The sequence below is a fragment of the Salmo trutta genome, chromosome 13 (assembly GCF_901001165.1).
Source record: "Salmo trutta chromosome 13, fSalTru1.1, whole genome shotgun sequence".
In the NCBI taxonomy this organism is placed as follows: domain Eukaryota; kingdom Metazoa; phylum Chordata; class Actinopteri; order Salmoniformes; family Salmonidae; genus Salmo; species Salmo trutta.
Genome location: NC_042969.1, coordinates 52755857 through 52779393, shown reverse-complemented (window position 1 = coordinate 52779393; position 23537 = coordinate 52755857). Strand labels below are relative to the sequence as shown.

Genomic DNA, 23537 nt, shown 5'->3' with positions numbered 1-23537 from the left:
AGCATTTCTTCTGCCAGGATAATCCATCCACCTGACAGGTGTGGCATATCAAGAAGCTGATTAAACAGCATGATCATTACACGGGTGCACCTTGTGCTGGGGACAATAAAAGACCACTCTAAACTGTGCAGTTTTGTAACACAACACAAGGCCACAGATGTCTCAAATGTTGATAGAGAATGCAATTGGAATGCTGACTGCAGGAATTTCCACCAGAGCTGTTGCCAGATAATTGAATATTTATTTCTCTACCATAAGCCGCCTCCAACGTTGTTTTAGAGAATTTGGCTGTATGTTCCAACCTCAGACCAAGTGTAGCCACGCTAGCCCAGGACCTCTTCATCCAGCTTCTTCACCTGCGGGATCATCTGAGACGAGCCACCCGTACAGCTATGGGCAGGAATAAGCTACGGACGACGAACACAACTGCATTTTACTGATGGAAATTTGAATGCACAGAGATACCGTGACAAGATCCTGAGGCCCATTGTCGTGCCATGCATCATGACAATGCAAGGCCCCATGTCACAAGGATCTGTACACAATTCCTGGAAGCTGAAACTGTCCCAGTTCTTCTATGGCCTGCATACTCACCAGACATGTCACCCATTGAGCATTTTTGGGATGCTCTGGATCGACATGTACGACAGCGTGTTTCAGTTGCCGCCAATATCCAGCTACTTCGCACAGCCATTGAAGAGGAGTGGGACAACATTCCACAGGCCACCATCAACAGCCTGATCAACTCTATGCAAAGGAGATGTGTCACGTGGCATGAGGCAAATGGTGGTCACACCAGATACTGACTGGTTTTCTGATCCACACCCCTACTCTTTTTTTAAGGTATCTGTGACCAACAGATGCATATCTGTATTCCCAATCATGTGAAACCTATAGATTAGGGGCTATTGAATTTAAATGGACTGATTTCCATATGAACTGTAACTGAAGTTGTTGCATGTTGCATTTATATTTTTGTTCAGTGTCATATGTATGGAAATATGGACCATTATATTCAAGGAAAACACATAATAATGTTTCATGGATGGTCTGAGACCGGATAGCGGATAGCTCTCTGTCGGTCTCACCCATACAGATGGCAACACTATCAATATGGCAACAGATAGAAAGAACATCCAAAGAACAAATGATTCATTGTCATAAGATCACACATTACACACACAAACAGTCTGAGAGGAGATAGAGATTCCCTGGCATGTAGAATGGATCCATCAAAGAGTACATTAACCTTGATGTTTGGTCATACATTCCTCAAGGTGCTGGAAGGGAGACAATCTTTCTGTTTTTGTCTATCCCTCTCTCTCTCTCTCTCTCTCTCACACACACACACACACACACACACACACACACACACACACACACACACACACACACACACACACACACACACACACACACACACACATACACATACACACACGCACACGCACACACACACACTATTTGAAGTGGATCTCATGTAAGCATGGTCCCAACGCAGTTGCTCTGAGCCTGGGTAAATATGTGCACATGTCTGGATGGTCGCCTCTCAAGACGGTGTGAATACCTGTAAAAGGAGGCCAGCGGAGCCAAGGGGCTACTCTCTCATCCCACCAAACTGTCCACATTTAAGGTCTAACCCATACCATTCTCCCAAACCTGTCTCTACCACTGACCTAAAATCACAGTGATGCTACAACCACACCTCTAGCTTATCAGTCCCAGTGGCTTACCCCTAATGTCATTCTGTCTGGACCCCAGAGTGGGAGGTCTCAGTGGGGCAAATGGAAGCCCAGGTTGAGTCCTCTGGCTACTTATGGCTAGGAGAGAATACAGTATACTACATGCTTACAGAGACAGATGGTAAACAGAGATAAGAAGTGAGATAACTTACAGACTCTGAAGCCCGGTCCCAGCGCAGCCCGGCCCCCCTGTTCACTGTTGTAGAGGGTGGTCACATTGCCCTGCTCGCAGAAGTTGGTGCAGCGTCCCTGGGTGCAGCGCACCTTGCAGATGGTCGGGGTGAAGAGCACCTTGATGCGCTCAGCTCCTCTCCTTCCTGCCCCTGCTGCCGTTCCTCCTCGGTGGCCGGCGGTCTGGTTGCTGGCTGGAAGGGGGAAGAAGACGAAGCAGAGGTAGAGCAGCGGTAGGAGCCTGAGTCTGGGTTTGAGCTGGAGCATGGTGCCGTCCGTTTACTGACGATGCATCCCACGGAGAAGAGACACCACAGAGATCCACGAGAAGAGTTGCCGCGCACGGCAGGAAGAGATGTGAGGGGAAGACCAGGGAATTCCACGCTTACTCTTACGCTTCTTTCAATCACAATCTCTCTCTCTCTCTCACTCTCGCAACTGGCGCAGGACGAGGAGGGGAAGGAAGAGAGGAAAAAAAAAAGAAAAACAGACCCAACGCTTCCCTTCTTTTTTCCCTAAACACACCAACCAAAGAAATTATGAACTTTGAGGAGGGAAGTACCCGTGTGTGTGAGTGCTATTTAAAAAAAAGCTTTCTTAAGAGAGAGTGCCTGTCAACTTAATTGGAAGCAGTATAGCGAGAATGCTCTGGGCGAGCCTCCAAACACAATGTTTATAAGGGATCCAATCCATCCCCATGTACTGGGAACTCTTCACTGCGGCCCCTGACCCTCTCGCTGTACCCTGCCGTTATGCTGTAACGGTAATCTGTTTTGTTTCCCCCCCTTTTCCTTGTACTCCCCACTCCCCCTTCCAGTTTCATAACATGGACCGTTCTGTCATCTGAGGAAGAGACCACAAGGAGGGAATTGGGTGGGTGATGCAAGGTTTGAGTTTCAGGTCCTCGCTGGCGTTGTAAACTGTGGTGGTGAAGTCATCGTTCTCTATCTCGTTCTGCTCATAAGGGAGTGGGGAAGGGGGGGGGAGTTATTTTCCTTTCACTACGCATTCTTAGAGATGTCATTTCACAAGCCCCACAGGCTCTTCCGTGACATACACAATGTGCAATAAACCTGTTGCCTTACCGAGCCAGCTCATTCCTGAGCAACAGGGGAAAGAAACAGGCTTCATCCACGTTGCACTGGCTCACATCAGTCTTACCGCTGTAAGCACATGGACCTGTAGGCCCACTAGGGTGAAATCACATCACTTTCACTAAACTAAGACAACACATGAGAAAACTATAGGAGACAAGTGTTAAATAATCCTTTTATGGTCCTTCATGGATTAAAAAAACCCAGAAACATCCCAACCCGATTCGAAAAAGGAGGTTGATGGAAACACCTCAAATATTTTGCTAGGAAAGGAATGGTAAAGAATGGAAAATATAGAAACCAATTTACAAAGAGATTCATTGTAATGGTAAAGTTATGAGCTAAAACTGTATGGTCGTTAGATTTACAAACATGACTTGTTCTTTATATTCACTAATAATGAATCCCTAAGCAAAGCTGAGCAGAAATGCCTTGTCCAGTTTGGAAGACAAACAGCTGCGTTGGACTGGGCTCAAACACAGGTGCCCCATTACAGCAATATCTCCAGTTTCACTGGTATAAAACCTGGAAGACAGGAATGGGAGGACAGCGAGCGAGGCACACGCTAGCCAACTTCATCAAGGCCCCAGACCACACTTGAAGCTTATGGGTCATCAACAAATTAGGGAGAATGACCTAATATAGGTCATGGGAATGGACCAAGCTAGAACTTAGAGAGAACTGTGTTCTGTAACAGCTCCTCCTGGGTTTTGAAAGGAACTACAGGTACACCGGTACTTTGCTCAGTGGTCATCCCTTATATGGAGTGTCTGAACCCCCTGAGGAGGCAGTCTCCCTGCCCCCTCTGTTTGTGTAACAGCCCTTTGGCACTGCACCGCTGGTCTGACCCGCACCTGTAGCTCAACCTGGCCCAGCCCAGAGAAGTGAGTCATTATGGGCCAGGAGGCTGGGAGTTGGGATACACTGCCAGAAAGAGAGAGAGGGGGGAGGGCCTTGGCGTAGGCTAGGACACACAGTAAATGACCATGGTACCGCTGGGACGAGCCGTCTGGGTCTGGACTGTGGGTTCCTGTCTTGCTGGGGGAGGAGGAGGTATTGGTGTCTGCCCAGGACAGGTGTTATTCACAATGTTTTCTTGTATGGGTCAATGAGGTCACAGTTCAGGTTGTTTTGCCTCCTTTTTAAGTGCTTTATTAGGGATATTAGTCAATATAAAAACTGTAGTCCAATTCACATTCACTTATAACCTTTCAAATAGTGCCATAAAAATGCTCCAAGGTTGGGGATTATTAGCTATAGTAAATTGCTGTTAGTTAGCCAGTAAATCATATGAATCCGAACGTGAAGTTTCACCTTGGAGGAAGCAAGTCCTTTATGTTTAGGTCCTGCAGGTGCAGGACATTTAGTGCAGCCTGGGTCTCTGTCTCAGTGCACTCAATCCCTCTGCCAGTTGTCCAGACCAGTCCTCCTCACACACACCCAACCACATGTTCCCCAGATAGGAGTATTATTCCAATTACAAACAGGAAGCTCTGCTCCATGTACAACAGATTGCCCCTCCACACATGGAAGCAACAGCTACCAAAATACTATCAATCAGTCTAGTGGCTCTGTAAAGGACCAAGAGTGTGTGTGCTTGCGTGCGTGCGTGTGTGTGTGTGTGTGTGTGTGTGTGTGTGTGTGTGTGTGTGTGTGTGTGTGTGTGTGTGTGTTGTTTATCTTCATGGAGGTTGAGTGTGTATAGGTCTGCATGATGGCCTTTATGTTTGCAGGGTTTTTCTCCAGCCTTGTTCAAGTCGAATCAGCAGATCAACATTATGAAGAGATTGAACGATTGGAAATAACTCCCCACATTACATAGCAGACTTTGGTTAATGACCCTTAAACGGGGTGTGCCAACGGTTGTTGGTTTTAAAATAACATTTCTTTAGTGAGATTACCAAGTGTGATTGACAGGTGCGAAAATGTAAATGACAGTATAATGATCACTTCAGTGGTCAATGGCCCTGTCAAATCTTAGCCCATAGGGGATTGCAAAGGGAGGGGGAATTAAGTATTTATCTTGTGTTAACAAAGACTTTATTCATCCACAGCAACTGTTCATCTACAATGATCATGCTTGCCACTCAAAAGAGGGGAAGCCCTCTCTGACTCCCGGGATGATTAAACTGATGGAGGAATTTAGAGAAGGACCTCTTACACAAACATTTGCAGGAAAAAAAAAAACATCCAAGTGCTTGCTTACTTAAAGAGGTCAGGGGACACAAAAAACTAGGACCATCAGCCCTTGTGGAATGTTGACAGATTGCCTTGAAAATGTTGAGCACTTTCTCACTTCTGGGAAAAAAAATCTGAAAAAATAAATAACCTGACCCATACTCCTCTGATTTGGAAACTTGGATTAAAGCTTTATAGCAGATATTTAAATTGGGTTTTGAGGGGAAAATCAAGCATTATAGAGTCATACTCTCTCTTTCCATGCGAGATAACATGCTCTGTTCGAGTGACTTTCACCATTTGGATATTAAAAGAGAGGGGCACAGCAGTGGTATGTAGATACAGCTGTACAATACTTAGAATGGGCCTTACACTGTTAGGCAAACCAGGTTGCTGAGAAAAATATAGTGCTCTTGCTTGTGGTGTTGGGTAAGTGCAACTAATGTGCTATTTTGCTATGAGATCATGTCTTGAATAGTGCTGAGTGATAGGCCTAACCATTACACTACCCTACAAATCAGTAGTGTAAAGTTGTCAGAGCTATGTGTCGCAGCTAAAAATGAATACCACACCAGAGAACATGCAGTACATAAACTAAAACATGGTTCTTCATATTATGGCAGGCCAACTAATGCCAGTTGCAAACAGGTCCTTTTCTCCTATTAGATTCCACTACTAGGGAGTTAAAATCTGAGCTAAAGGGACTGGAATCTCATTGTGGGAGATTATGTCCACCCTCATAAAAAATATACCAGTTTAACCCTTTCGATTGGATTGGTTCCCACATGCCATGAGGTCATATTGGCAGGAGATTTGGGGGTTCCCATTAGTTAAACATTGTCCATCATCTGGGCCATTACTGTACCTATGCCAGTTGGCCAAGAAAAACAATGTCAGGAATTGGTCACAATGGGTTTTGAGGGTACGTACCGGTCTGACCGATAACCTCATCTTATTCCTAAAGTGTAAACAACTAGCACATGGGCTAAATCATTCAAATAAAGTCAGGGTGTTTTATTTTTGATGTGGAAAGTTTTTGTGGCAAATTCCATGCAATGTTCATGGATGTACCCACACGATATCCATTCTAAACGCATTACTTTGTCACCACCAGTCCACTGGGAGCAAAGCATTCAATATCAACACCCTGTTAATCACAACAAGCAGGAACCTAACACAACAACCTACGTTTTCAGCACATAGTGTGGTCAAAGTAAGAGAGGCTGGGTGTCTAAGTGAAAAGCCTGTCTGTACTCACCCGCAGATGGGCTCACATGGACAGTGTACTGGCCCTTCTGGGTGTGGAAGCTCTTGACACTGGTGGTCCGGGTGTCCTGTAGGTCTGACGGTGAGGCTGATTGGAGCTTCTTGCGCTCTGTCTCGATGTGTTTCATCAGGATGGTGGTCATCTTGTCGCCTCGGCCCCCACGGGCCAATGCCTTCTTTAGTAGCAGTAACTGGGCCTCCTGCAGACTGAACAGGAGACACAACACACAGTCAACAGACTGCGCCTCCTTCAGTTTGGACAGAGGCGACTACAGACAGTCAACAAACTGGGCCTCCTTCAGACTGGGCAGGAGAGACAACAGACAGAATGTCAACAAGTACGGTAACTAAGAGTGTCTGTTACTACTGACAGCAATTTAGAACACAAGATTGGCAGCTAGATAAACTCCCTGGCCTAAAGATTTACTCACTGTATTGTTTACATGGGGGTACATCAGATACACTATTGTAGTGTATTATGCAAGCAACTATAGCTAGTTAATTCAATTAGAGACTTATTTGATCAGCATCAACTCTCCTAAAGCATCTGCCAAGAAATGAAAGAAACCCCATGACATGTTCATCCATTTTTTTTATACACAGTTATCAGTTTATCAGCTTGTTGGGGCAGACACACTGACTAGGCCGGGGACTTATCGGCCAGACTCCATGTCTTTCTCAAGCCCTAAGGTCTTCATGGCCCAGGGTTGTTTTGAAATTCACGGTTTCCATGGCAAATGGATAAAACATGGGAAAAAAAGGGGCAGGAGCTTAGCCAATTTTGTTAGCAGGGTCTGGAGGACTTTTTTGATATTGCCCAAGTAAACCTCCTAGCATGTATTTACAGTGCATTTGAGTGTACCTGTGGCACTCTCAATAGAGTACACACACACACAACCTCACCCACCTTATTTCTACTCAATCATACAGTAATACCATTTTAGTATGCCTTGTAAGCCAGCAACCTAGATGTTTTTATTTGTATTTCTCTACAGTTGTTTTTCTAACACACCCCAAAAGTCTGCTCAGACTTCATATTTGAGTGAGTGAGTCTCAAGTGAGCCAGGAGAGCAATGTGTCTGACGTACTGTAGACTATAACAAAAACATAAAAACATTCACCTTAAACATTCACCTTAAATAGTGTTTTACTGCACAAAAGCAGGAGATGGATGTTTGAAAGATAGTTTTAGGTAATGGAAAGCCTGTGTAAAAGTAGGGCAATCGTGTTATTTGAGAGAGGCACTTTATCAAATTAGTCATTACAAAAAATGATATATTTGGCTCACTCTCTACTAGTGTTGGGCTGTATCTAGATTTTGATATCGTCATACCGTCCTTCTCACATCCCGGGATTTACGGTATTTGCGGTTTAGTACACAAGGGGGCACTAAAAGCACAAAATGTGTCTGTTGCCAGAATGCTAACAAAATTAGCACAAGTAATAGCGAATTTCCATAGAGGCTGCTAGCTACATATGCTTACGAGTGCAAATGAAAATAAACGAATTGCAAAGACAGGAAATCCAGCTCATAAAGTTATACATATATGGGTAGTAGCTACCAAATCTTTTTTTGTTAAATTTGGACATTTATAAATATGAAAGAGAGACGTTGTGCAAATGAACAAAGTTTTGACGCATGCTTGTTTGAAGGAACAACACTGGCTCTGGAGCAGCATGTGTACAAGCTGTGTCTGTGTGGAGTCTGGAGTCGCTAGGGCAATGGTCTACCGGCCTGCTCTGCTCAGAGAATAGGGGGAGGAGCAGACTGAGGGGCCAAGAAGGAGAGAAAAAAAACTAAAGGAAAACAATATAGCAGTGGCAGCTGTACAGATAACTCCTACAAAGAGCTTTGACTTCTCAAACACGGCAGAAAGCTAACACTATATCATCCCCTGTCTCCTTACTAATTTAGCAACTTACTTAGCTAACTAGCAAGTTAAACCAAATACACAGCTATCTCAACTGATCTGGGGAACTACGGTAAGCCTCAATGTAAAATAATGTGACAGGTGAAATGAAGAATGCGATCTGCTTCATCTCCTAACATATTGCACAAGTTGACTGCAGGTATTTACTTAAAAAGTAGCTACAAATATTAAAATGTATTGAAAAACATCTAAGAAATAGTTTACACATACATGTTATTCAACCATTTCATCCAAACTGCACGTGGGTGATTGTGAGATGAACGAGGTCCACACTCCAGTCCAGTGGGTGGCGGTAATGCACCTTAAAGTTGGTTACCAAAAACCATATCAAATTCACACAAGAAGAATACATGAGGAAAGATGAATCAAAGAAAACTACCTGAAAACTAACTATGTTTCCCCTTTTATCTGTAGATGAATTGTCGGAGTTGAGAACACATGATTTTGTGTGACTAAAAATGGGTTCGAATTCTACAAAGGACCATATGCATTTCAGGTAAAATAACAACCCAATGTTTATCTCCCAAGACAAATTAGCTAGCAACAGCAAGCTAGCTAAATGTCCATGGATGTTTCATGTGTTTTTTGACCTGTGCTCAAATGAATATAGTTGGTTGAGAGTTGGTTTTGTATTTAAAACTGCGTGTCATGAACGCATCTGGTAGAGATAAACAAAATCAACATGCGCACGATGGCGCAAGCACGGAGCTGGTTTGGTTAGCCATGTATGAATCTCTCAGTAGTTTAGAGACACTTGAACCTTGAAGTTGGATATGTTTTGGTGATAGCATCATTTTGATATTCCCCAGCTGAACATGTAGTCCTGACCTGCACTTGACTGACAATAACTTGTGTGGGGGGGAAACAGAACTTGAAACAAACATCCAACATCAAACAGATTCAGTGGAGGTGCATAGTGGGAGTAGGGATAAAGCCAGTGTTCTTCATTACAGTGAGGAGTGTGGTGACTGCAAAATCAAACAAATGGGAGGCCAGTTCATTCAAGCTTCCCTGTAGCTCAGTTGGTAGAGCATGGTGTTTGCAACACCAGGGTTGTGGGTTCGATTCCCACGGGGGGCCAGCACAGAAAAAAATGTATGAAATGTATGCATTCACTACTGTAAGTCGCTCTGGATAAGAGCGTCTGCTAAATGACTAAAATGTCAAATGTAAATGTAAGTTTGAGAAATCAGCATTGAGGTGACAGACCTCTCTCTGTTACAGGCTCCAAGATAGTACTGTATATGATACTCCCATAGTCCTTAATAAGGACATCTGCCAAAATCCCTATGTTTGAATGCGATCACTGTTTACTTAGCAACACACCACTGTGGAAAACCTCTAGGAATGAGCTTTACATCTAGACAGGATGTGGTTCAATTATGTTGAAAGATAAAAAAACTAAAAAGTATAATCTCTCAACACATAGATCAACAACGGGATGAAAAGCATGTTGACGTTTAGTGTGTCACTAGTCCATGAGGTGGACGTCAGCCTACTGTGCCTGCTGCAATGTGCTGGCGTTTCAATAGTCTATTGTGTGTATGCTGTTTATCTAGGATCGACCCTCTTCCTTCCCCGGCTGAAGTCAGTGCACTGCAACCAGGTCAACACTGCGAGATGGCACTCCTAGATTACCGCCCTGCTTTCACACACACAGCTCCGTTCTGCCTAGTTGAAAACGCTCCGTCGTGTCAGGGCCTACTCTGTGTGGGCAGACTTCAGTCCGCGCGATGCCGTTCCCAGATTACAGCACTGTTTTTTCAGACAGACAGCGGTTCTGCCTCGTTTCAGATGCCTATGTCATTCTGTGGAATTCTGAGTGCACTGTGCCTGCAGACAGAGTGATCTTACAGAGTCTACCTGTGGCCAAGACACTAGTACAGAACTGCATGGGCGTGTTATGAGTATTTACCGACATTACATACTGCATTTACCTTCTTATGGATACCTGTTGAGTACCATGGATCTAGTGAATCAGTGGCCCAAGATATTTACTTAGTTACAGTTTAGCATTAGCATCGTTGAACACAAAACAATGAGAATAGTTGGAGTAGGACCCCTTTAAGAGTGTTCCAAAAACGTTGCCTAAATCAACTCAGAGTAACTTGAAACCAAGTTGGAGCAACGCGGCACCGTAAGAGGTTTAAAAGCTTTGGACAGGGAATTAGTTTTACCTAAAAACATTATGAAACTATTTGGACACGTCGCTAAAATTCTATCTAATATCCTGATCCCTGGGTGTTGTTGCTGGGCAGAATGATTAAAAGCCAAGAGAATAGAGATAAGGAGAAATCAAACTATGAAGAGGCACTGGGGTCATACACGAAGAACAAATAGAGCTTATGTCTAACTGTCTCAGAACCAGACTAAACCCAGACATGTGTGTGATGACAGGGAGCAGGGAGCCGGCCTGGTGGTCTGAGGCATTTAACTTGACTTAGACTGGACAGAGAACAGAGCAGAGATGGTTGGTCAGTGGTTGTACCTATTCCATCAATCTGACCTACAGCAGCACAGTCTAGCAGATTGCATGTCATCCTATAGAATGGCCATATTAATGCATACATACTGTACATCAGACAGCTTTGGCTTTGGTTCACAGTAAACACAAACATGCTCCCATTCCATGGTTTGAGTCAAAGCAGTGGACTAACGCCCCACATGTGTTGTGTCCCAAACGTCACCCTATTCCCTATGTAGTGTACTACTGTTTTTTACCAGGGGCCGTCAAAAGTAGTGCACTACATGTGGAATAGGGTGCCATTTGGGACACACCCCTAGAGGTGTGATTAGTTTAAATCCAACATACTGCGGTGTTGAGGCCTGCAGAGATCAATCTGTTTACATGGATGAGGAAGCTGGGTCAGTGAAATGTGAACTCAGGAATGAGACGAGAAGCAGAACCAAAGACGAGAGAAGACGCTCCGTCCTTTCCAAGAAGTAGCATTAAATCACTCCTGGGTTTAACTTCTCCACTGTGTGTTTTTTAATCTGAAGAAGACATGATTTCATTGTACACAGACACAAACACAAGGCTCAAATCAAACAAAGCTCCCTTAGATCTTTTGAAAGATTGATTTGTTTGTAGTGATGCATGTGACATAGGGTGGTGATGCTCTACCTTTGGCTGGAACAGCAAGTTGGTTTGCCATGACAATACAAGACACAAAAACAAGTAGTAGTCAAGAAGACATTTGTTATGTTGTAAATGTCAACAGCCTTGGTATAAAGAAAAACTATGTCGAGGTCGCCACTGAAACAATACAATTTCACTATACACATCATCAGAAACGATTATGGTGATTCGTTCCACATTCCCACAGAGCTGGAGGCCTCAGGCCTCCAGTGGATATCTATTTTGCAGACAGTGTTTTTGCTGCTTTTGTGAATGAGTAGCAGTGGATGCTGGGGGTTGTAAAGGGAAACTCTGTTTTCCTCATTAGTCCAAATTGGAGACATACAGTACCAGTCAAAAGTTTGGACACACCTACTCATTCAAGTGATTTAGTTTATTTTTTACTATTTTCTACATTGTATAATGATAGTGAATACATTAAAACTATGAAATAACATATGGAATCATGTAGTAAGCAAAAAAGTTGGAAACAAATCAAATTGTTTTTTATATTTGAGATTCTTCAAAGTAGCCACCCTTTGACTTGATGCCAACTTTGCACGCTCTTGGCATTCTCTCAACCAGCTTCATGAGGTAGTCACTTGGAATGCATTTCAATTAACAAGTGTGCCTTGTTAAAAGTTAATTTGTGGAATTTCTTTCCTTCTTAATGCATTTGAGGCAATCAGTTGTGTTGTGATAAGGTAGGGGTGGTAAAAGACCAAGTCCATATTATGGCAAGAACAGCTCGAATAAGCAAAGAGAAACGACAGTCTATCATTGCTTTAGGACACGAAGGTCAGTCAATGCGGGAACATTTCAAGAACTTTGAAAGTTTCTTCAAGTGCAGTCGCAAAAACCATGAAGCGCTATGATGAAACTGACTCTCATGAGGACCACCACAGGAAAGGAAGACCCAGAGTTACCTCTGCTGCAGAGGATAAGTTCATTAGAGTTAACTGCACCTCAGATTGCAGCCCAAATAAATGCTTCACAGAGTTCAAGTAACAGACACATCTCAACATCAACTGTTCAGAGGAGACTGCGTGAATCAGGCCTTCGTGGTTGAATTTCTGCAAAGAAACCACTACTAAAGGACACCAATAATAAGAAGAGACTTGCTTGGGCCAAGAAACACGATCAATGGACATTAGACTGGTGGAAATCTGTCCTTAGTCTGAGTCCAAATTTGAGATTTTTGGTTCCAATCGCCGTGTCTTTGAAAGATGCAGATTAGGTGAACGGATGATCTCTGCATGTGTGGTTCCCACTGTGAAGCATGGAGGAGGTGGTGTGATGGTGCTTTGCTGGTGACACTGTCAGTGATTTATTTAGAATTCAAGGCGCACTAAAACAGCATGGCTACCACAGAATTCTGCAGCGATTCGCCACACAGACGGAAGCAATCTGGTTTGCGCTTAGTGGGACAATCATTTATTTTCAACAGGACAATGACCCAAAACACACCTCCAGGTTGTGTGTAAGGGCTATTTGACCAAGAAGGAGAGTGATGGAGTGCTGCATCAGGTGACCTGGCCTCCACAATCCCCTGACCTCAACCAAATTGAGATTGGTTTGGGATGAATTGGACCGCAGAGTGAAGGAAAAGCAGCCAACAAATGCTCTACATTCATGGGAACTCCTTCAAGACTGTTGGAAAACAGCTGGTTGAGAGAATGCCAAGAGTGTGCAAAGCTGTCATCAAGGCAAAGGGTGGCTCCTTTTGAAGAATCTCAAATATAACATATATTTTGATTTGTTAAACACTACATGATTCCATATGTGTTATTTCATAGTTTTGATGTCTTCACTATTATTCTACAATGTAGAAAATAGTCAAAATTAAGAGAAACCCTGGAATGAGTAGGTGTGTCAACTTTTGACTGGTACTGTAGCCTGTACACAGCTAGACAATGCTCCTCAAATATATAAAAACCTGACTTTAAGTGACTGGTCTCAGTGCAGTAATTGAATCACTACACAAGGCAATATGGTGTACACATGAAATAACTAAAATTGCAGTATTGTATACATGAAATAACATGGAAATTGATGTCTTTTTAACCAACTTCAACAATGCTAGAAGACGACTCTGACGAGGCACATGAACCCAAAGTGGGTCGCGAGATGTCAGAGTAAATTACTTTTGAGAGTTAGAATGTTAGAATAGTAGAATACACAAGGTGTAATTTCTGACGTTTGGTTGTGTCAGTCACTGACTGTCACTCCAATTAGCATTGTCAGCTAGCAATGTTTAGAATGTTAAGTTAGTCTAGCCATAGATTTTATTAGTCACTTTCACTCATATCATATTAACATGTACAATTTGAATTGCAGGAAATTAGCTTTAAATCTGCAAAGATTTCTTTCTGCCCCATGGAAAAATCTGTAGTATTTCACGGAACTTGCTTTTAAACTGCAATATTGTCTCTATGTCCCATTGCAAAATGCTGGCGAGAGAGGGGGCCACTAAAAAAAAAGGTGGTATGTTTTCACGAGCATGGGTTCCAGGAAAACAGATTTTTTTCATTTGGGTCCTAGGCTGAAAAAGTTGAAGAACCCCTGAACTATTATATGAATGATGAACATTAAAGTTTCCAACAGCAGTCATCCACCAATGACTTTCTAATTTTGGCAAAAGACTTATGGAGACTAAAAGCTTTATTTTTCATTTCAGAGCATAAAGATGTATTTCTTTCACAGGCAATCCTCCTGCATGCCTCCAAGGGCTGTTTGGTCTCTTTCCATTAATCATTTTGACCTTTGTCTGCATAATTAACGATTTTGAAAATGAAATACTAGGACCACTTGTAGAAACCACATCTCTTTACTATGCACACACACACACACACACACACACACACACACACAGCTGCTCGCTCCATTTGCAGTACAGTATTAGTTCCACTATGATTTACAGTAGATTTTATTTGGAGAACAGTTCCACCTGCTGACTATCATGGGTAACTCCACCTGTTAATTGTAATAGAAGGCTGCTTTCACCTTCTGCAAACTTAAGGGTTGCCTCTATCAGTTGAGGCTACAACATATTGTCACCACTGGATTAAGTGTGGGCTTTTTATTTGTTTACTAAAGGTTCAATTAGCTGCCAAATGAAATATTGATGATGAATAAAATACGATCTGGTCTACAGCACAAAACGAGTCTTCATATTTTTGTCAACTTCTATTTCATATTATAAACTGTGTGGTTCCAACCCTGAATGCTGATTGGCTAACAGCCGTGGTATATGAGACCGTATACCATGGCTATGACAAAACATTTATTTTTACTGCTCTAATTACTTTAGTAACCAGTTTATAATAGCAATAAGGCACCTCAGGGGTTTGTGGTATATGGCCAATATACGACGGCTAATGCTGTATCCAGGCACTCCGATGTGTCGTGCATAAGAACAGCCCTTATCCGTGGTATATTGGCCATATACCACACCCCCTCGTGCCTTATTGCTTAACTGCACTCTATATAAACCCCTGGGCTGGCACTGAGCCAACCCTCTCAATCATTTGGAAAGGTGCCATTTGGAAAGGTGCCCTGATTCTAACACCTGCGCTGCATCAGGTGGACCAAACTAAGCGCCACAGACACTCTGCACCTGTGGCCCACATGCTGGGCTAACCCAGGCCTCTGACTGGAGACTGGCACTTCAAAGCCAGCAAACTGAGAGGAGGAGGAAATGAAGGAGTTGAGAAGGGACTAAATGGCACAAGCTGGTGATGCAGTAAATCAAGGCAGTGCACAGTAAAGAGAAGTCAGAAACTCACGTAAGAGGTTGCCAGCGCACAGTGTAATATTTCTTGGTCTCTGGGTTGGTGGTGCTGGCTGGTGTCCCCTCTGTCCTCCATGCAGCTGTGGTCTCAGCGGGCACTGGGGTGGTGGTGGTGGGGATGATGGTGGTTGGTGGGAGGGTGATGGTTGGTGAGAGGCTGGTGGTAGGTGGGAGGGTGATGCTTGGTGCTGAGGTGGTGGTGGTGCTGACCATGGGGCTGGTGGGGCGCAGTAAGGCCCAGGGAAGGCCTACGAGGCCGTAGGTCACGCTTGCAAACTCACAGCGGGCCCCGTAGAAGCCCGTTCTGCATTCACATGTGTTGGGCTGCCTGCACACGGCTCCGTTGTGGCAGCGTGGAAGGCACCTTGCTTCAAGTGAGGGGAGAGAGAGGAGGAGAATGTTAATTAAACAAGAACAGTGGACTGTGGTTGAGAGGGCTAAGAGACCTGAGCAGAAACTCAAGCGTAAGAGGATAACTGGTTTGACCAGCACAATCTCAATAAAAACTCAGTAGAACAAACAGCTTAATGTGCATTGTAACTTAACAAGGAAAACAGCCAATGGTGAAACTGTCAAGAATTCACTCCCCTGAAATAAACTAAGGAATGAAAAGGGGAGAGGAGGGAGAGAGCCATAGTCCTGGATACAGGGAGGGGGCATTCATGCATACACAATGCAAAGTTTATGGGCTCCGTGCTTCTCCAGGCCCCCACCCCTGGCCCCTAGCTCTTGATTTCTCCCATGATCCCTGGCTGGGCGTCATTGTGCCCGGGCCGAACCCCCTGGAGGGCTCCAGTAATGGCCCATTGGCCACAGACAACAACAGCATATCCCAAACCCAGCAGCTTACCACAAATCTCCTGGCTGCCTCTATGAATATCAACAGCGATGGGCACCGCTTACTGACATTGTTTCAGGAGTTGTGCACGGAAACACTTTTTCTCCATGGATTTTTTTCGCATGAAGGCTGGCACAATGTGCTCAAACAGAATTGAGACTCAAAGTGCACAGTGGACTGAATTTAACTAAGGGCTCTATTCAATCAGACCGGCTTTAGCCGACATCCGCAGAGCGGTTGTTTTGGCGGTGCCGGAGGTGGAACTGCGCAAGGGCTGTCAAACGCACAAGCAGCTCCTGGCATTATACCTAATGTGGACATTGCTATTGGCTGCACTGAGTCGCATTAAGAGAAATCCCATGCAGTCTTGTTTAAAAGATGGAACACTGGAATGTGAGGTGTATCTACACCTCCATTAGGATGATAGAAACCTTCATTATTTAGTTTCATGATTTTCAATTTGAGAGTAATATTTCTATATAGCCTAGGCCTACACTTTCTCGTCCTGAACTTCTAACGCGAGTGAGACAGGTGTTGTTTCATGACAATGATCACAAGAGCAGCTGCTCACTGATTTGACAGCTCCAATGCAGTTCCACCTCCGACAATGCCAAAACATCAGCTATGTGGGTGTCGGCTATCACCGGTTAACGCTTGATCTGATTGAAGTGGAAGCAGATTTAGGCCTAGATTCAGAGTTTTCTTCTCAGTGTGGCTATTATCTTGTACTAAACCTTAGAGGGGGAAAGGAAGTATGGGTGTATATTTGTGTGTGTGCATGCCTGCGTGTGTGTGCTTGCGCCTGTGTGTGTGCGTGCATGAATGAATGTGTGACATTCATAGTGAGTTTGGGCTTCCTGACAGAGTGCAGAGCTGTGCTATGCAGAAATGCTGAGCCAGGTTGTTTTGACATGCCACTGGCCCTTTAAATCCTCTGGGTCAAGTGGTTGGATCAAGTAAAGGTGTTCAAATCCATATAAACAAGGCTTATGGAGGTGTGAATTATAATGATAACACCACAGAGATGTGTTGGAGACGGACATGAATAGGAGCTCTTCCTTTCTTCAAAGGTCCTGACCTCTTCTCCGTGTACAGCATGGTGTGTAGACAAAGCAGGGCCTGTATTCATAAAGCGTCTCAGAGTTACATTGCTGATCTAGAATCAGTTCTGCCTTTTAGATCATAATTAATATAATTATATGGACAGGGGGGTATCTACATCCTAGATCAGCACTCCTACTCTGAGACACTTGAAGAATATGGGCCCAGGCCTGTCAGGGGTTTAGCTAAAGGCTTGCTGGTCCAGGGTCAAATCCAGGTTTGGCCCCCATCACAGACCACTATGGCTGTGTTTACACAGGCAGCCCAATTCTGTTATTTTTTCCCCACTAATTGGTCTTTTGACCAATCACATCAGATCTTTTTCAGAGCTGATCTGATTGGTCAAATATCAGAATTGGGCTGCCTGTGTTGATGCAGCCTAAGACAGGCTCTCTAAGACCAGAGGTGCTCAACACTATCAACACATGACATATTCACTTTTATAACCTATTGAAACACATCGATAACCGGACACTTTTTGCTACACCCTGCAAGCCTACAGGTGTCCTATTTTAATTTGATCAATCTGTTGTTGCAGATAATTTTCCAGTGGGAAATGAAAATTGTAGTGTATTTGAGGTTTAAAACGGTCAAATTAAGATATATATGTAAACTGTGTAGGTCTTGACCGGAATTCATATTTGCCATCCACACCCCCACCATAATCAGAAAATGATGATACAATGAAATCATTCATGCTCCAGATGTCTGACTGAGTGAAATGGGAGAAAACACAGGTTGGACTGGGTTCTGCTGATGTTGGATGGATGTGATTACAACTTCCAGCTGGGTGGAGAGAACATTCCATTGTCCTATAGAGCATGATTGATGCTCTCTCGCTCCTTATTAAACCAACTATTAACAGATTGCCGTTTATATACAGTACTGGGAATAGACCATTCACAAGTACCATGATCGGGACTGTCATCACGGGCGTCATAAAGGCCAAAAATCTAAGGGGGCACAAAGTACATGAGGATGGCTGGGGGGTGGTTCGGAGGGGGGCTAGGCCTGAAATATGTCTTTTTTTTCTCTTTTTTTTTAAGAAACAAAAAATATGCTTCTCTTCTTCTCTGATAAAATCTGGGTAAAATAATGAATGGTAGTCAGTATATTTAGTTATTGCTTGCTTTTCTAATGTCTACCAACCTTGCCAGCAGGCATGCAAGCTAAGATGGTGATAGACAAGCTAGCTACTCTAACTTGATTGACAGCCTGAAATGGCTTCTTGGTAGCTAGTTGTGAGGTTGGGAGATAGGATTCCAGTCTTGGCTTGCTAAAGCCAACTTCATAAAATTGCTAGGTGGCTAGTAATATTACAGAGTTTTTATATATTATTTTTAACAGGAAAAATCTGCAGGGGCACGTGCCCCTGTGCCCCCTATGGGCATGACACCTCTGGCTGTCATGGTGGTATAAGGACAGCCATCTCTACTGTATACGGCGGATTCTTGCAAGAAAATAACTTATTCATGCATAAAATTTTATTTGTCACATGCGCTGCATATACCGTGAAATGCTTACTTAGAAGCCTTTGACCAACAATGCAGTTTAAGAAATAGAGTTAAGAGAATATTTACTAAATAAACTAAAGTAAAAAATTCAAAATAAAATGGTATATCATGAATAGCCAAGTCTATGATACGGTATGACAAGATCTTTATATCATATTTCCACAACAATGTGGGACAACATTACACATAATGGAAGGGCTGACAGTCCTGCTATGCTTGGAGAAAGGTCAGTAAAGATGAAAAACTTACGTTTGGTGCATTTCTGAGTCTTGGGTGAAAGGGTCCATCCGTGGCAGCACCTGTTTCCACATACATTAGGCCTGCAGAGAGCATGGGAGACAGACATACAGCATGTTAAAGATAGCTGAGTCTACAGGAATCTGAGCAGGATGAGATCCCTGCAGCAGTCAGGGGTGGACTGGGACCAATAATTGCCCCTGGCATTTCTAACACTGGACAATTTTTCCCTTAAGGCCCCCACACGGGCCCTTTTTTCCCCTCAAGGGCACCACAATAGCCCATGTTGTTCCTTGAGGCCACCATTATTAGCCAGATAACAATAACTTTGCACAAAAAATCCAAGTTAGACAGGCCTACTCGGCTAAAAATGGATCAGCCCATCTGGCATTTGCCGAAATGCCAATGGCAAGTCCGCCCTTGGCAGCAGTTATCACAGTACATAGGTTACGCTGTCATAAATTAAGATTATGCTTAAAGACAGGAACCCCACACACTCAAATCACAGACACTACTGCTTTATAACAGTTCAAGGTCATGAATACAAAATAAATCACTTCATTTGATCACAAAAGGATCTAAACACGGCCCTATTTTCACAACTCCCTGTATATTCATAAAAAACTACTTGGGCCTCCAGAAATGTACTGTTGCGTCAGTGTGAAACAATGAATACCTCGTCTTTACACTTGCCTTTGGATGTAATAGATTCAGGGTGTTTAAAACAGGAGCTATGAATATGAATGAGGGGCCATGGTGTGGTTGCCCTGGGTGAGAAGGGCCTCTGTCCATCCCGTGCACAATGGATGACAGATATTGTGTTCCCACACTGGTCTGGCCATATGTCTGTCTCTGGGCCAGCCGCTTGGCCACTCTCCTTCACAGATTGGGTAAACAAAACTGGATTAAGTGTCCTCCGCAGCGTCTCGTTTCTGGGGCACCCGCCTGTTTATCCAGGGGGCTTCTGGGAGAAGAGGCAATTAGCACACCAACACAAGCAAGGGTGACGACTCCCACTTCAAAGTGACAGCTCAGCGTGACCCGCGCCACCGAGCTCCCCTTATACCGCTTTTGTGGGATTTGCTAATTAGTTACAGTTTCCTGGCTTTATTGTGTGTTTGCATATAGTGGGCCAGGAGCGTCTTCCAACAGGGACTGAGTGGGGGTCTGCAAAGGAGCAGAGGTAGGGCCCCTATTCAAACCCAGCAGTGAACTGACCCAGAGGAAGGTGAGCCTGTCTGGGAGACTGGGAATAACCTTTAACCCCAGGCCAAGTTGGAGGCTAATTCAGCAGCTTTCACTGCCAAAACAGACTTTACCAGACCGTTGTTGCACCAGAATTACTCCAACATCACCGCTAAATTGCTGCTCTTTCAGTTTGGACACCATCATGAAGGATTTTTTTAATTGACCAGCAACATCCGATCTCAACAAAATATGTGCCAACTTCCTAACCAAACCCAAACACCTAAACAGGACTGTGATAGGCATAGCATCTCTGACTGACAGTTTGCTTGCAATGCCAGGGTTGTGGGTTCGATTCCCATGGGGGACCAGTATGTAAATGTCTGCACTCATTACTGTAAGTCGCTCTGGATAAGAGTGTCTGCTAAATGACTAAAAATGTAGATACCAGCTAGTGGATGCGTCAACTTTTGCACATGGCCTCATTCAACAGATAGGGCGTGGGTCACATGACGAAGGGGTCAGCTGGCGATGGGGTGAGGGTTGTTCATTCAGTGTGGTCTGTGCCTCGTCCTGACAAGCTGAATACAGAAACCACTGAGACAAATAGGGAGTTGTCAGCAGTGGTGATTACGGAAAACGACTGCCTGTTTTGTCTCTAGTCGGCTCTTAACGCGGTGCTGACACTGCTCTAACACAGTAGAAGAATCCCCAGGCCCTGTGCTTACAGAACTAAGTGGGACCTGTCGTCTGGGTGGAGGAGCCACCCCCCATTAAGAGCCTGCACACTCACACTGCTCCCGTACACTGCCACAGGCCATCCATCTTTCTATCTTGACCGTTTTCGTCCGGTGACTAAGCACCGATTCTGAGGTGCCTGACTCTTAGACTTGGGCTTTCTATCCTCTCATCTTCGAGGAGTTATTCTAAAAGGCTCAGACTGAATGCTGACTCCTTAGTTCTAGGGTCTCTCTGCTCTGGAGCGGGACTAATGTTCTGGAACACGAGAGAGTCGAAGCCTCTGTATTGCGGCATGTGCTGTGTTAGTGACTATAGCCTGCCGTACCGTACTAGCACCTCGTAATACTGAGATGTTTCAGAGGAGCTCTGTGGCTGTGAATAAAAAAGGCTCACACAAAGAGAGCCTTAGTTACAGTCACACACTATGGGCTCGCTGCAGCTCCGCCAAGTCAATTCATGCTCTTGTTCTAGCAGAGTTCAGGAATTTCTTCCCACTTCCCTCCACTTCACCCCCTTAGAGCAGATCAATAATATATTTGACCCTCTTTTAAATGACGTGGGCTGCTAAAGATCCTCATCAAAGAGGCTTTGAAGCGATGCCAGTTTCTGGGGAAGGTCTGTCGCTCCGTTCAATCCCCTAAGCCCGGGTTGAACTGCTGAACCGCCACTCTGTGGCCGGCTAGCGTGACTAACCTGAACGCAAACTCCCCTCGTCCACCCTCCAGTGACTGTGAAAGTTCTCCCATTTACCCCCTCGGGCCCAGCCTGCACCCTCACCCCAGAGCCCCCTGAGCGGAACGACGACAGTGTTTATTTTGGGCATTCATTCAGGCTCCTTCTGTGCATTGGGGCTAAATAGAGCAGAGTGGGACTGTCGTGGCCCACAAAGAGAAATGGCCTGTTGGTGATACTAGTACACACAACTAATTTACCTCAATTAGTGAAATGTTTTTTCACTGAATGAAAACATGAGTTTGAGGCATTCAAATAATCCAAATTAGGCGGTCTGGAAAAAGGGAAGTAATGATTCATCCTATTCATTGCTTAGAGAGCTTGTACACGGTTCTATGCACATGACCAGAAGTACTGTAATGTGCCAATGCAATGGGATAATCAAAATTCCTCCCCTAGCTTTAATGATCAACATTTCCTCTGCAGGTCAGGGGAATACTTCACCGGATGATAAATGTGTTGAGTCTCTAATCTGGCCAAAATTCAGAAAGTGGCAAACTCCGTTAACTGTTTGTTGTGCATGAAGTGCCATTTCCCAGTCGGGTGTGATTTGACTTTGGGTCCATTTATCACTTGTTGTCATGCACTTGATACGAAGGTGCAGTTAAGTCACCGTATACATTGATAACTCTTACGTCAAATAGAAGAATTTCACACATTGTGTACATTTTTGGGATGTAAAAACATTGACATTGGATTGTGGTCTACCACTTTTTGATGGATCATTTAAACAGATAGCTTTAAGTAGGCTACCCATCAGGAGAAAAAAAAATGTACTTCAAAGCATTCTGTTCTGTAGTATGATTTTCCATAGGACAATAATTGACACGATATTAGACAAAATAATAAACTCCCAAATATTTACTGTATTAATCAAAATGTTCATGAAGCAGTCATATGACAAAGGACACTGACACATGGACTGATTATGTATACTATAGGCTACGTTATGTAGCTATTGTAAAACACCTGTTTTTTGACTGTCGGGTCCGTAGTTGTAGGCTGTAGTACCATTTTTAAATCACACATTTATCACTAGGCTACTCACCCGTTTAACTGTAGTGTCACATTAGTTGCGTATTTCCAGTGTTTCTTTCCATTAAAATGGAACTGTTTCTGTTTTAATGTGGGTTTTGAAGTCGTTGGCATCCTCCACTGAGTGTGATAAACCTGATAATTAACGGTCGTATGGTGGTACCCGCCCGCAGTTCTCCGCTGCGTCTCGTGTACTCCTTTATGGGCTGAATTCCTCACTAGTGTCCCAGATGATTTCGAAAATGTAAGAAATAAAATTAATGCCACCCCAAGAAGGAATAAGTGAGCACATCTCCTGCTTGACATCTTTAGAGGTCTCTTCTGCGTTACACATCGACCCTATAAATAATCCAAGAGTAACGAAATTGCCAGGAAATGTTTAAAACAAAAATAAAATGTTGATACTAAAAAATATAACACATTTTATGCAATAATTGAGCCAAAACAAAATCATATAAAATTAGAGCACATATGTCTTAGTTTTGCATGTTTTTGCAAATGCAATTAATAGGCTAGATGATCTCCTTTTCAAATAGAAAATTAACTGGTTTAAAGTTCGGTTTAAAAACTTCGAGCCAATTGGATAGGAGTTCTAAACTATAAGAACAGCACAGCCAATCAGATATGTGTAGGACCCGTGCATAGAAACGGAAATAGAGGGGTGACCACTACAGCCTACAGAAGAGTCTGCTTGTATCTAGGCTACCAGCATCCTCGAGGCAGGACGTTTGACAATAATGCAATTTGCAACAGCACACTCAAATAATTACAATAAGATTCAATAAGCAATTGATTTATTCATTTTAGTCATTTAGCTGACTCTCGTATCCAGAGCGATTTACAGGAGAATTTACTATTAAATAA

The 23537-nt window shown here is 43.7% G+C and overlaps 1 protein-coding gene across 4 annotated transcripts in view; it reads right to left on the bottom strand.

Moving 5' to 3' along the window:
• LOC115205990 (latent-transforming growth factor beta-binding protein 4) overlaps positions 1-23064 on the bottom strand; it is a 78581-nt gene extending 55517 nt beyond the window's left edge. For 2 of the 4 annotated variants that reach the window (XM_029772474.1, XM_029772476.1), the window contains exons 1-5: positions 22687-23062; positions 18993-19063; positions 15286-15658; positions 6444-6658; positions 1895-2107 (exon numbers count right to left, since the gene is read on the bottom strand). In XM_029772474.1, coding sequence (XP_029628334.1) covers positions 1895-2107; positions 6444-6658; positions 15286-15658; positions 18993-19063; positions 22687-22979 — 1165 coding nt within the window. In that variant the 5' untranslated portion in view covers positions 22980-23062. Of the gene's footprint in view, positions 1-1894; positions 2108-6443; positions 6659-15285; positions 15659-18992; positions 19064-22686 lie in introns of all 4 variants that reach the window. The other 2 variants (XM_029772475.1, XM_029772477.1) reach the window with 2 other exon arrangements.
• Positions 23065-23537: the final 473 nt, after the last annotated feature.